The sequence below is a fragment of the Populus euphratica genome, unplaced genomic scaffold (genome assembly GCF_000495115.2).
Source record: "Populus euphratica unplaced genomic scaffold, PopEup_1.0 scaffold610.1, whole genome shotgun sequence".
Classification (NCBI taxonomy): Eukaryota; Viridiplantae; Streptophyta; class Magnoliopsida; order Malpighiales; family Salicaceae; genus Populus; species Populus euphratica.
The window spans coordinates 2404-17309 of NW_011500482.1; the positions used below are offsets into that span (position 1 = coordinate 2404).

The 14906-nt window shown below is 32.3% G+C and overlaps 1 protein-coding gene across 1 annotated transcript; it reads right to left on the bottom strand.

Moving 5' to 3' along the window:
* Positions 1 to 5438: 5438 nt before the first annotated feature.
* Positions 5439 to 7451, bottom strand: LOC105114952 (probable polyamine oxidase 5). The gene has a single exon (XM_011011690.1). It carries the CDS (start codon positions 7338 to 7340, stop codon positions 5676 to 5678), a length of 1665 nt encoding a protein of 554 aa, XP_011009992.1. The 5' UTR covers positions 7341 to 7451; the 3' UTR covers positions 5439 to 5675.
* Between the last annotated feature and the right edge of the window lie 7455 nt (positions 7452 to 14906).

The following is a 14906-nucleotide window of genomic DNA, read 5'->3' on the forward strand; positions in this document are numbered from 1 at the left end:
TTTAATCTGATGGTGTTTATGCTACAATTTGAGTCATTATAGGTGTTATAGACCTCCTTAAATTCCCTTAAATGCAAGTATGGATTTTCTAAATCTAAGCCATGAAAAGAAGGTAAAAGTTGAATAATGTCTGACTTAAAATTAAAATGAGATGCATCAAGAGGAAAAACTATGCATGATGGTACACTTGTTTTTGTGAGATTCATATGGTCTCTAAGCGTTCTAACACGGTTTTTCTCATTATTCTCATTATGAAGTGATTGATTATCTTCTTCGGCCATATTTTCTAAAAATGATGAGGATACCCTATAAAGTCTACCATTTGATGTACGTGATCACACTCTCATGCACGTATAGGAATAGAATAAAAGAAATAAGAAAACAAAAGAAGAAGAAACAAGAAAAAAAGAAACAAAGTTATATATAAGAAAAGTGAAAAGTGAAAATCAAAATAAATATTATAATTTGTATAAGAACTTACCTCCCCGGCAATAGCACCAAAAACTTGACACAATTAAAAGATTAATGTCTTCTTCCAAGTACAGGAGTGTCGAAGTAATAAATAACCCGGCAAGACCGGGATCAAACCACAGGGAGGTAAATTGTATAAATTATAGGTAACAATAATACAACAACAATAACAATAATGCATTTAGGCATCTTGGTTTCCAAATCAAGATCATGCTCTTGCTTTCTCTCTTTGTATTTTTTTATAATATTTGTGCTTTGCTTTCATTAATATCAAGTTTATACCTTTCATTTTCTTTTCTTTACTTAGTTAACTCTTATCTTATTTATGTTCTTATTTTGTTTATTTATTTTTCTTTCTTTCATTATGTTTAGTTATGTTTATTACGTCAAGGTGAAAAGGTTACATTAATGGTGTAAGAATAAGTATAACGTAAACTCAATATGGACTTTAATGTTTAATACTAACATGTTTTGTATTTGTTATCTTGTTCACTCTTTAATACTTTGCTTGTTAAATGACTAATCTTGATTTATATTGTATAACACTTGGTACAATAAATGCTTAATACTTTCATAGTTCATACTGTATGGTATAACCGACACCTAAGCTATGAAAGGAACTTGATTTGTTGTTAACATAAGTTATAATTATGAATGCTTGACGACATTTACAAGTATTAGCATTAATCAAATAAGATGACTAATGTAATCATGTTAACAATCCATAATCAGATTGGAACCTTTTTTATATGTGGTTTCCAATTGAATAATAAGAGTTTATACTGTACTTGTTTGACATATCATTAGTGGAACCTTTAACCTTAACATTTATTATTATAATTGTTTAATCCTTACATTAATATTCTATCTTGAAGTTCTCATCTCTTTTCTTTATTGTTGTTGTTGTCGTTGTTGTTGTTATTATTGTTATTATTGTTGTATTATTGTTATCTGTAATTTATACAATTAACCTCCCTATGGTTCGACCCTGGTCTTGCCGGGTTATTTATTACTTCGACATTCTTGTACTTGAGAGAAGACATTAATCTTTTAGTTGTGTCATATTACGCTACCTTTTGTTTTCTTTTCTTTATGTAACCAAAATAAAATTGCATCACCTTGTTTTTTGTGTTTATCTATAGATTTTGAATAATAGATATGGCACTTTCCTGGAACAATATTGGGATGGAAAGCATTGCTTATCTTCTTTCTTTTTCTGTGGGGAAACCTATATTGCAACATTAATACACTATAATTCTATAAAAGGCTTTTTATATGGATACAATTCTATAAAAAGCTTTTTATATGGATACCAGCTTTACAAATGTTTTTATTTGAAAAGTGTCATATTCTTTGATTTATTTCTCTTTCAAGAAATTTAGATATGAACAATAAAAGAAAAGAGAGGAAAATAGAAGAAAAGTGCTAGTGAAGGCCTTTTCTATTTTAAAGATTGATATTTTACTACATGATTGAATTTTTTGTTATGAGAATGTATATTGACGAAGTGTGCTTTTAAATTTTTTCTTTAATGTTTAATGTTTTTTATTTTTCTAATAGTAAAAAAATAAGAATAAAAATTGATACAATACAAACTATCATAGTGCAGAACTCAAGGTGAGGAGACATAAAAAAGGGAGAAGAAAAATTACCTGTTAACGCCACATAGTTGGTCTTCTATCTATACAAGTTCCACCACTTGGAAGAGCGCAAGTTCCACCACTTGTAAGAGCGTGAAGTGCCATTTTAGAAGTCTATTTTTGGCTATCGGGAGATGCTGCAAACACCACTTGAAAAGCACAGGTATATCCCATATGCTTGTGTGTTGTTGCACAAGCCAACTATTTTTTGTTTTTAAATAATTTTTATATTTATTAAAATATTAAATTTTCTCTCACTCAACTTAATTATAATTAACAATCCAAGATAAAAAAAATAAATAGAACATTTGGACACTCGTTCAATTTTTTCTAGCTTATAGTGGTAATTTAGTCATTTTAATATGTTTTAAGATGTGAAAATTCAAAAAAAAAAAAAACTTTAGATACCCTAATTTATTTATTTTTTCTTTTAAAAATAATTTAATCATTTCATTATGTTAAAAGAAACTAGAAAACTAGTTTGTCTGTGATTATTTTGACAATGATCAATAGATCTTGTGAGCAGAGCGTTTTATTTTTTTTCTTTAAGTTTTTTTTATAAGAGGGAAAAATAATGATTATATTGTTTCAATGCAGTGAATTTTAGTTTTTTTTTTAATTACTAAATCTTCTTTTTGAAAGTTTCTTAACACCAATTTAAAGACAATCTTTTTCGATTTTTTGGACAGCAACCTAGTCAAGAACAATATAGAAGACCTGCAATCTTCAAACCAGTATTTGCTAGCTGTTGTTGAGAGCTCACCAACTGAATGATGGATTCCCTACCAGCAAAAATGTAGGTGGCTGCAGATCATAGGCTTGGTTTTAACTACCAGTTTTTTTAACATTGCTAGGCGATGAATTTGAATGAATTGGACAAAACCATGAAGAGATTTTGTGTCTTGAATTGAAGTGAAGGATAGATCTTGGAAAAAAGATGGTGCTTTGCATCATCATAAATCCGATTGTAGGTAAGAGATAGTGTCATCTGGGCCAGAAAAGCTGATGATTAATTGTTACATTGTGAGAGTTGGGGAAGCCCTCCAATGGCCCTATTCCTCTATGAATAGACGCCTAGATTCCTTGACATAAAATTGTTTTTGATATTATCTACTTGATTTTTTTAGTTAAAGGGCTTACCTATCATCACAAGGACCTTGCAAAGCAGATGTTAGATGCCCTTTGTCTTCTCTTTCAATATCATTAGTTCTCTCAAGGATAGAAAAGCTACTCTGCATCGTTTGGAAAGAATAAAGTAGACAGCTCCTAATGCATCATGAGACTTTTAATCTAAGATTTGCGAAAAAAAAAGAGAGAGAATGGATCATTGTTTTAAAGCTATTGGACACCTACAGGCTACAAGGACAAAGAAATGCTGTCCCTGTTCTTTCCATAAAATTTCATAAGAACCACCCAACCGAATAACTGAAAGTATTGTTCTGAAGCCTTCCAAGTAATGTATTACTCGTACTATATTATAAATTGAGTAAAAATTAAAAATATCATCCCAAACTCAATGAGCTAAAGAAATGTATTTGCATGCTTTGTAGTACCGGGGATATCTCAGCTCCTTCTCTCAATTTATACGATACAAGGGATACCAATCCTTAGCTTCGAACTGTAATTAGCTGGGTTTTTGATTGTTGAAAACACCTGTAAATCGATCAGAGGGTATGGTCATGGCAAATTATGCTTGTGGCAAGTAAGGACTAGAGATTTGATTAAACCAATTAAGTGTAAGGATTAAAGGTGTTGATAATGATGATTAGAGGCCAAAATAAAAGAGGGTCAAGGTAAGTAATGAACATGTTGGATGAGGCGGTGGCCAGTGGGTGGGAGTGGACTGTGGAGGGTAATGGAGGATGGGGGATTCTTTCTTGTTTGTTTATGAACCAGACAAATGACTGGGTGACAGATTGGGATGTGATATGCACAATCATCAAAGAGTGATTGAACAAGTGGCAAAGAGAGACAGCAAGTGGGCCATTCCCTCTTTTCTTTTCTTTTTTCCGGGAGAGCCAGGAAAATCTTAAACTCTCTGTGATATATGAACAGCATCCCTCTCCATTGATTTGACCATACAGTCCGCAGAGTTTTGGATGTGGAATCTTTCTTTCTTTCAATTTGTTTCCGATATTAGTATATTAAAATGATATAAGAATATCAAGAAAATATCAACCCGAAGACAACAAATGGTATCTACGACCCTGTTTCGATTGAATTTGTTGGCACGCATACGCAGCAGCAGTAGAACATTTGAAGGCGATTGATTGCTAGACAATTATTGAAAAGCTTGTGGACCAACTGGAATGATTCTCTCAGGTTAGTGAAAAGCTCCTCCTCCCTTGTGTGACATTGAATATGAACTGGTACTGGATTCAAGGAGCCTAGCTTTTAAAAGATGTGATGTGAGTTCAAAAAATGGACTCAAAACCAGGCACGATCGGGTCCGTAAATTGGTGGGTTTAATCTCAGCTGAGAAGATATTATATATAAAGAAATTATTGAGAGGCTCGTGGACAGAAGTATTTGTGTTAATAAGGACAGTCGATTTCTGTCTGTAGCATGCAGAGTAAGGATTTGGTGTCTGTAGAGAAATCTAATGGTACCACCGGGTAGCAAACAAGTGGTGGGTCAAGCAGTAGGCTACTGTTGTTGTCTACTGAGCGGTGAGTAGTTAAGTTAAACGCATAAACTCACGTATGCATGGAAGGGGACCTATCGTGTCTTTATGGGTCCCTCCCCTCCCCTGGCTACGAGGGAGCTTCAGCACTAAAGACGAAAGCGATCAGGAGACGATACGCATCTCCACCCATGTCTCGTTGGTAAGGACATTTTGGCTACCAGTCTAATTGACCGCATCTCTGTTGGCCCATCATGGCTGCAATTTGATACAGTAGATGTACTGTGTGGCATGCCATGGGACCCCAGGCTCGGTTCATATCCAGATTTTCATGTGAATCACATACCCTTACAGCCAGCTCATTGATTGTCCCTAGCTGTGTGATGGTGGTGTAAATTCCATGTCCAAGTTGTGTTTGGAGTTAACAAGGGGTTGGGCAGAGAGACAAGATGTAGGGCAACTGATGAAGAGACTCCGAGCTGGAAAGAGCCGGGTTTATCGGATCCTGTCGGCCGAGGAAGCAAAAGGATACACTTAACAAAGAGGTGGGATCCAAAGCTTTCTTTTGTTTTTTGCCTCGAACTTTGAAAATATTCAATCAATGCCAAACAAACACCATCTTAATTGGTTTGCTTTGAAGATCAAATAGAACTTAAAATAGAGAAAGAAACCACACTCGCGCAATCACAAACAAAGAGAAAGCATTAGAAAATGGAAAGAAGGTTCTTTAATTCAGCAATACATCTAAAAATGTCCCCATCTATCTCTTTCATCCCTCCCTAATCCCATTCCTTTTCCTTTTCCTTTTGCTCTCTGGTAGTACTCAAATCTATAGAGAGAGAGAGAGATGTTTTAGACGCAAGGAAATTGAAAGAACGAAAAAAAGATATCAGAAAATTAAGTGTCTTAGAAAAAAAGATTAAAATTAAACCACTAAGTGTCTAAACCCCAACACAATGATAATGTTGAAGAAGCCTACTGGCTTCTCTAAGACCACTAAAATAAGCTCCGTGAGTAGTAGAATAATGGGTTCTGTGTGTTGCCTCCCCTGCAAACAGAATTTGAAGTGGAGCAGATCCTAAAGTATCAATATTTGGCAATGGCTCTGCCAATGTGTCTAGGTCATCGCCACTCGATCCAACTGCAACATAACTGTAAGATCCCAAGAAGAGAGGATCGTTACCCCATTTACTCTTCAATACCTTGGCGAATCTAACTCTATTCTCATCCACAGATTTCTCTTTCCCATTGCAAACTCCATGAGAATTAGAATTCAATTGTTTGTGGGGTTGTGACAAAAAGCTAGATACTGTTGTTGACACTCCGTCAATAATCTCTTCATCACTAAGAGTTTCGAGCTCAAGAGCTTCTTTCCCTGCAAACCAAGACAGCAACACACCAGAATTTTTATAAATTGGACTCAGAGAAGCTGTCCTTCTCATCCACCATGGTATCTTTTTATGCCTCCATACGGAGTCTGGTCGATGAAAAGCCATTTGCAGGAATGGGAACTTGCTGTAATCACCATCTCTGCCATCGTGCCTTGAACTCAGTTGCAAAAACAACTTATTCACAACACCAAATCCTAGCCTGGATATGGCCTCTGTCTTGAAAGTTGGAAGAGGGGGGTTGAACATACCTGAATCTGGACCAATTCCAGCTTTAAGTACCCCGAGTGAAACTGTAACTATAACATGATCAGCTGACATTATTGATCCATCGCAGAAATGTATCTTCACAGGCCTACCAGCACCACCATGTTCGCTTGATTGGTGAGCTTCAGGCTGCCATTCAATTCTTACGACCTTGCGGCCTAATTGGATAAGGCCATGAGGTAAAACTGAAGCTAGCGATTCAATGACACTTAAGTAGCCCTTAGCAATGGTGATTTCTTCACCTGGAAACATGCGATACTCACTTTCTGCATCAAAATCTAGAGTCAAGAGATCACCCGCGGAAGTATAGGTTCTTTGAATGTTTTCATGCATTGCAAATATGGCTTCTTCAATCAACTTTCTGCTCCAATTACCACACCCTTCGATCTGTTCCTGCTCTTTCACAGAATCCCAGTAAACGTTAAGGGCTTGTCTGAGAAAAGAACCAACACTGAGCTTTCCAGGACCACCGCCATTGCTTGGACAAATCTTACAAATCTTATCTGCAAGCTTGCAGAAATTAACCTCTTCACTGCTTTCATCACGTTCATTCAGTTTCCCCTGGGCGTAATCCATCAGGTTCTTAAAGAGTGTGGATATTGACTCCACAAGAGATGGACTAAGCTCGAACCCGCCTTCAGCGACGGTCTTTGGCTCGTCCAAGAATCCATCCATGCACTCCCACGGCTGCTCAGACTCAAGTGAATGGATTTCCTGAGCAATTTTGTGAACTGGGCTGCCTCCAATGCCATGGATCCATGTTGCACCCATCTCTATCCTGTCACCACCAAATTCTGAAGTGTTAATTCTCCCACCAATCCTTGGACCACCTTCCACAACGCAGAGCTCAAACATATCGTTAAAGCTACTGGAAGTGTAGAGCTTGTTTGCAGCTGTGAGACCTGCCATTCCCGCTCCAATAATAACAATTCTTGGCTTCTTGGCCACCATTTTCGCTAGCTTTCAAGATTCACTAGCACAATAAGAAGATATTTGTGTGGGTGTGTGTGTGTGTATTTTTCTTTAGAAAAGGAATGAAGACAAACTGTGAGGTGAGATTGAATTACTGATGTGGAGAATTTATAAGGAGGTGCGTGTGTGATCAGTAATGTTTTGGCTTCTTAGGAGAATACTCTTACTTTACACTATCATTACTATTACAATTATTATAATAAAAATAATTATTATTTTCTCTCCAATAAAGACAGGGCTCTACTTTTTCTTGAACTCTATCGTAATAATTGTATACTACTTACTAGCCTTATCATCTTCTACCCCCAAAGACCATTCTCTATTTGAATAATCTCTCTAGTCCTTCTCAATCCCACTTCCATTTATGAATATTCATCAGTATAGTAGAAAGCTTTGTCTACAAGACTCAAAACTGTTTTTTTTTTTATTTTTTGGCTTAGGAGAAACACCGGCCGTGTTTTACCATTTAGGCATGGACAGGTTATGCTAACGCCAAGAACGATAAAAGGTTGATAATACCTTTCACCAACCTCGCCTGTAAATTGGGTTGAGGACGGCCCACCAACTGAACAAGTCATTGGTCTTGATCAGTCGATGGGCAGTCATTCATCTGATGGGTCAAAACCAGGAGATCAACACAAATCCACAAGTTGACCATCAACAAAAGGAAAGCCGATTATCATCTAAATTAAACTCTTGAACCCGTCATATCAATACGTTCATTTCTTCTTCTTTTTCTTGATATTAGGTTAAAACAAAGATTAAAAAAATATTTATTGTTATAAAAATATCTAATTAGGATTGGAATAGGATGGATTACTGTTAAACTCCTATTCCCTTTAAGAATAAGAGTTTTTTAATCAAAAACATGAAGCCAGCTTTTACTGATCACTTTTAAATTTAACTATTTTTTTAACGATAACCACAATCAACTTTATTTCTTAATGAGCTAATATAGATTTATCTATAGTTAAGAGTCATGATTTTTTCTTCTTTTAAATTAAAAGCTTGAAATTGAAAGATCAAAGAATAATTTTAATTTGATAACTTATGGAATCTAGTATTGGAAAGGTGAAGTAATCTAATTTTACTATTTATTTTATTATAAATATTAGATATGTCATCTAGTAATGATTAGAACAAAAAAATAATATATTTTATATTCTAATTCAACTTTGACTTATAATATTTATTTTATTTGATATCAGAAATTTAATAATTAATAATTATGAGTTTAAATTTTTTATTTTTTTATTTTTTTCATTGAAGTTGAAAATTGAAGAAGAGATAATGAAATAATTTTAATTTGATAACTCATGGAATGCAGTCTTGGAAAGGCAAAATAACCCAATTTTTCTATTAGGAATAGTGGCATGTTTTATGTCTTGTATTACTCTATAGTCAACAATAGTCAACCAGACGTGCAAGAATGATTTGAGATAAAGGCAAGCATTGATCTTCATGGCGAGGTAAGCACCATGATTGCCGTTGCTATGAAACTTTATTTCTTCTCTGTTTGTAATTAAAAATCTCACTGATACAGTTCTGTGAATTTTTTACCATATCCGAAGTTTGAACTTTGAACAAAATCTTCATTAAAGGCAGAGCAGATATGTGAGGTATCATAGCCACAATTAAAAAAATGCAAAAGGTGCATCTTAATTATTCTATAAGATATTTTGGAATCAATCAATTCACTGCAGATTGTGCATCATCCACAAGTTAAATAAAATCTATTTATCATTATATAGTGCTGACAAAAACTATTTTGAATATATCTTTATGTTAGCGTTGCGCCTAGTAGAATATCCTTGCACAACTTCATGTTAATAGACAATAAATTCACCATTTTCTGCCCCAATTAAATCAAATGCTTTATATATATATATAAAGGTCCGGACCCTTTAAATCTAACTTTAACTTATATTATACAATATACTAAAAGAACTCTCTCCTCCTTCTACTATTTATATAGATATAGATAACTATAAATTAAAACAATATAATAATAAAATTATTATAGCCACAAAAACTTACTAGGCATGTAGTGAGTGGTGGGGTTACTTTTTTATAGAATACATTTGACATTGAAAAAATAATTAAGAATAAAATAATCAATTTAAATTTTATCGGGGCATGGAAGGCTGTGACCCTAGGTGCTGGACATGACAGCTAACTGTTAGGGCTAGATCCACTCACTTTCGCAAACAGGCATTTGGGTTTATAAGCCCGTTCATCCTTACCTGACCCAAGTCTCTTAAAGGCTAAAATTAATAACAATAATAATAATAATAATAATAATAATAGCTTTGTAAGTAGACCCAATGATTTTGGATCTTAGCTTTTTTTAATATTTATTATGAAAAAAAAGTTGACTCACGTCATAACATGAACCACCTAACTAGTATTAACTAATTGTGATTGATGTGGAGTATGCGTCAAGTTCTTATTTTTCAAACCTCTAGCTAATTTCATGCTGAATTTTACCAAACTAGTACAATTTGATAAAAGATTTAAGAATATAACACGGAATAGAAAGATAGAGAAAATAACAAATTTTTACTCAACTACTAATGAGAATTACAGTTTAATTAATAAATCGCTAATAGAAATAACAATTGTTTTAAACAACCACTATTATCATTAGCGTCTTTATTTAACAACCGTTAATATCAATAACTATTATTAAATACACAGACTCTAATGTGAATAGCAGTTGTGTTATTATAACACAATTTTAGTCTAACCCAACCTCAAATCTTACATAAAACAAATCCTAAACTACTATATAATTTAACATTATTTTTGTTTGTTAATTATAATTTCAAATTAATACATGTTATTTTTAAAACATTATTTTTTTATTTATTAGTTATAAAGATAATTGATAATGGCAATAACAAAATATAACAATGTGCATTTTTTTAACTTATAAATGGATAATTTGAAATTTTAAACAACATGGCCATGATGTTCACATGTTAATTAATGATTTTAAATTATGCTTATTTAAAATAAGTATAAAAATGCATAATATGTAAGCCAACATTAAAATCAGCATAATAATTAGCTATTTAAAAAAATAATAAAAATAAAAATAACTCTTAACTAAAAAAATAATACAATATAAAAATACCTTTAAGCCTATCTGTGTCTTCTGCGACGATGAGTGAATAGGTTAGCTTTATTAATAACATGACTTCTATTTATCTGTATGATCTCATCTTCTGAGACAATATTATCTAAACTCAATGTCTCTCATAACAGGTCAAATATAGTATGACATGTCTCGAATCAAAGAGATGCATAATAACGAGCAAGTCCATTATCATTGAGATCACAAAGATCAGTCGCAATATGTTGACTACTATATAACAATTGCTCAATGTAATATTAAAAAAATATAAATTATTAATCAATAAATACTTATAACATTCTAAACTCGACATCCATATGGCTCATACTCCATCTCCTTACGTGGAGGAACCTGCGCTGAGTTTAATGTAATGATTAAACATATTATGTTAATGTACCAAATCATGTATTCCTCCTCAAAAATTACAAGATGCATCTTTTTTAAAATAAAATTTTTTCATGCATCCCACATCGATATATACTGGAGATGGTGGATTATCCAATTACAATTAGTGTCTGCCCAAACGACTAATAAAATACAACTGATCCCTTAAATCTATAACAAGTTATGCATCTTAATAAGCTCAAAAAATATAAAGGAGATAATCAATATCCAAAAGTCCATGGTTAATATGCATATAACAAGAGCAATTGACATAGTATCTACTGAATAAGAATTCTACACAATTTAATGAAACATCAACAATATAATTATTTTCAATCATTTATCAATATCAATCGATGCAATTATTTCCCAACATTTATCAATATAAAAAATTTTCAACATCAATGCAAGCAATTATTTATTGTTATTTACTATCATTAACATAAATAATTATTTCTCATAATTTACCAACATCAACCTATGCAATTATTTCTCAACATTTATTAATATAAAAAAATTCCAACATTAATTTTAACATCAGCATTGTAATTTATTATAAAATATTTGATTTGATCATTGTTTATCTAACTTGCTATGATAAGATGACAAAACGATGAAACTTATTAAGTAATGTTTCCATGAAAAATACTCTTAATTGAAATAACATAATTTGTATTATCAATAACATTATTACTTGTATCCTAATGGAAGTTGTTGCTCAACCTCCAAAACCTGAATAAACATAACACATCTAGACTCAATTTGTGGTCGCTCCAAGTGTAAATGCTCGTATGGTCATAGCTTCATAAACAAAAAGCATACAATAACTAGTAACCAACTATAACATAAAAAGTATCATTCAAAATTAAAAAACTTATTACATTTGTTTTACATATAAAATTAATAAACATCCTCCAACTTGCTTTGCTTTTTCCAAGTTAACATGATATAAAATGCCTATATAAACATGCAAAGGTGCATGAACCCCAACTATATAGTGGAATGGATTCAAGATCCTCCAGCAATGGTAGGTAAAACAATGGCATAAGCATTCCACTGAGATTCATGAAAAATATATTGTCAAATATATAAAGTATGTACACTCTAGTATACTTCGTAGGATCTTGTCATCATAATCATCAGGTAATATAGAAAATTCCTTCCAAAGCCATCTTATACTCCCCTAAAACATTTCTAGAAGTGGCACTCGTCTGAATGCATGCTCACATAGAGTGATCTTATTTTGAATAACCATAATATTAAATAAGTGCTCACCTATCTATAGGTAAGCTAAATAAAATAGTGATGTCTTGTAATGTAAGTGTTATCTCCCCTGAACGAAGGTGAAATGTGTGAGGCTCTCATCTCTATCTTTTGACAATTGTCGTGAACAAGTCATTATCCATCTTTATGTGTTGAAGACATGTAATGTAATAAAAACCCGCATGTATAATGTATGACATCACAAGATCTGGAAGCCATATTAACTTATAGAATCTATAATATGTCTTATCCAAATCCTATATAATAATAATAAAAAAAGGTTTGATGTATTAACATGAGTTATAGGATAATGAGCACAATAATTAATAATTTTGTAAAATAAAAACAAACACAAATTCTCATTCATATAACCTCTGATCTACAATACTCTTACAATCATGGAATAAAAGGATCAACCAGACCAGGAACCATGTACTAAGAAACTCTATAAGTAGATGAAAATTATGCACCTTACATATATGGTATCCTAATCAATTATACCTAAAAAAATACAAATTATAATTCAAAATTAGAAAATAAATATTAGAAACAGTTACATTACAAACAATAATAAATAGATATGTAATTGAGTATTTTGTTACATATATTATTTGTATTCGTAACTTTTTTTTATTATGCCATGTCTGACCTTATATCCCATATCTATATTAAGAATTCCCCTCTCTTACATCTATATCATTTTGCAATCAAGTTGATTTTAATCAACCTTATGCAGTTTTCCATCTTGAAGGGTTTAGGTATACTTGAAGACTAACATATTCATTCCTCTCCAACTCATCAAATAAAGGATGGAATGGGGTCCCACATGTATTCTTATACATCTAAACACTATAATGTTGGTAACATACTAGGTTATATTAAGATGTTTTTCTGCAAGAACATGTGAACAAGCACGATGGTAACTTTGTCATTTACTATATGTGAATGTTGCATCGACCACCTTAATTATTTGTCTAAATTCTTTATCGACACTTGATTTATAAGGGGTGTGAACTTGAAATGCACCATCATCAATATTGAAAAGTATTGTAGTATGATTCTTGGATCTAAATATGTTGGCATCCAATTTGATTAGTACTTAAAAGTGTATTTTCATCATGGTTTTATATCATCATTTTGCACTTGAAGTATCAATAACTCCTTAACTAAAGCATGTTTTATAATAAGATATCTAATAATATAAGATACCTTTAATTTATGGTAAATATTCATTTTAAATGCAGGCCTATCACATAAATGAAAATATTGATTGATGACTTTAAGAACTTAAATTGCAAGGGCAAAAAGATGACCAAAATTAGAAAAGAGATGTCGGTGCAATCCAAACCGGAACACTGTTCGGTAATTGGGTCATATCTGGAGCTATAGATCTCAGATTTAGGCCTATTTTATATGGATGGAAAGGTAAGACATAGGATTACAACTTTCATATGGAGCCCAAGATCTAAAAAGGCCATTTTCAAGTCCAAATTATAGCAACAACAAAGAAGCCCGAATCTATCCTCCAACTCGAGCACTGTTCAGTATTTTGGCCATATCTGGAGTTCTAGAAGTCCAAATGAGCTGAATTTTTTACACAAGAAAGCTGAGACAATTGCCTACAACTTTCATGTTTGAGTGGCTCCAATTTTGATGTTATCAATGATGTTTTGGGCAGACAAGAGAAGATAAGGATTGTCACCAAGTCAAGAGTTGGCCACCCACTCATCAATTAGTCATCAAATCAATAGTTCCCAATTTTGGCCTATAAAAGGAGACATTTGCCATGCATTTAGGCATCTTGGTTTCCAGATCAAGATCATGCTCTTCCTTTCTCTCTTTGTATTTTTTGTAATGTTTATGCTTTGCTTTCATTAATATTAAGTTTATGCCTTTCATTTCCTTTCCTTTACTTAGTTAACTTTTATCTTGTTTATGTTCTTGTTTTGTTTATTTATTTTTCTTTCTTTTATTATGTTTAGCTAAGTTTATTATGTCAAGGTGAAAAGGTTACATTAATGGTGTAAGAATAAGTATAGTGTAAACTTAATATGGACTTTAATGTTTGGTACTAACATGTTTCATATTTGTTATCTTGTTCACTGTTATTTGTTATCTTGTTCACTCTTTAATACTTTGCTTGTTAAATGAGTAATCTTGATTTATGTTGTATAACACTTGGTACAACAAATGTTTGACTAATCTTGATTTATGTTGTATAACACTTGGTACAACAAATGTTTGACACTTTCATAGCCCATACTGTATGGTATAACCGACACCTGAGCCATGAAAGGAACTTGATTTGTTGTTAACATAAGTTATAATCATGAATGCTTGACGAGATTTACAAGTACTAGCATTAATCGAATAAGATGACTAATGTAATCATGTTAACAATCTATAATCTGATTGGAACCTCCTTTGTGTGTGGTTTCCAATTGAATAATAAGAGTTTATACTATACTTATTTAACATACCATTAGTGGAACCTCTAACATTGACATTTGTTATTATTATTGTTTAATCCTTACATTAATTTTCCATCTCCAAGTTCTCATCATCTTCTTCTTCTTCTCTTTATTATTATTATTATTATTATTATTATTATGATTATTATTATTATTGTTGTTATTATTGTTATTACTATTATTATTGTTGTTATTATTATTATTGTTGTGGTTGTACTATTGTCGTTTATAATTTGTACAATTAACCTCCCTGTGGTTCGACCCCAGTCTTGCCGGGTTATTTATTACTTC

Coding starts and splice junctions, on each gene's coding strand:
- LOC105114952 (XM_011011690.1), bottom strand. CDS start 7,340: ATGGTGGCCAAGAAGCCAAGAATTGTTATTATTGGAGCGGGAATGGCA.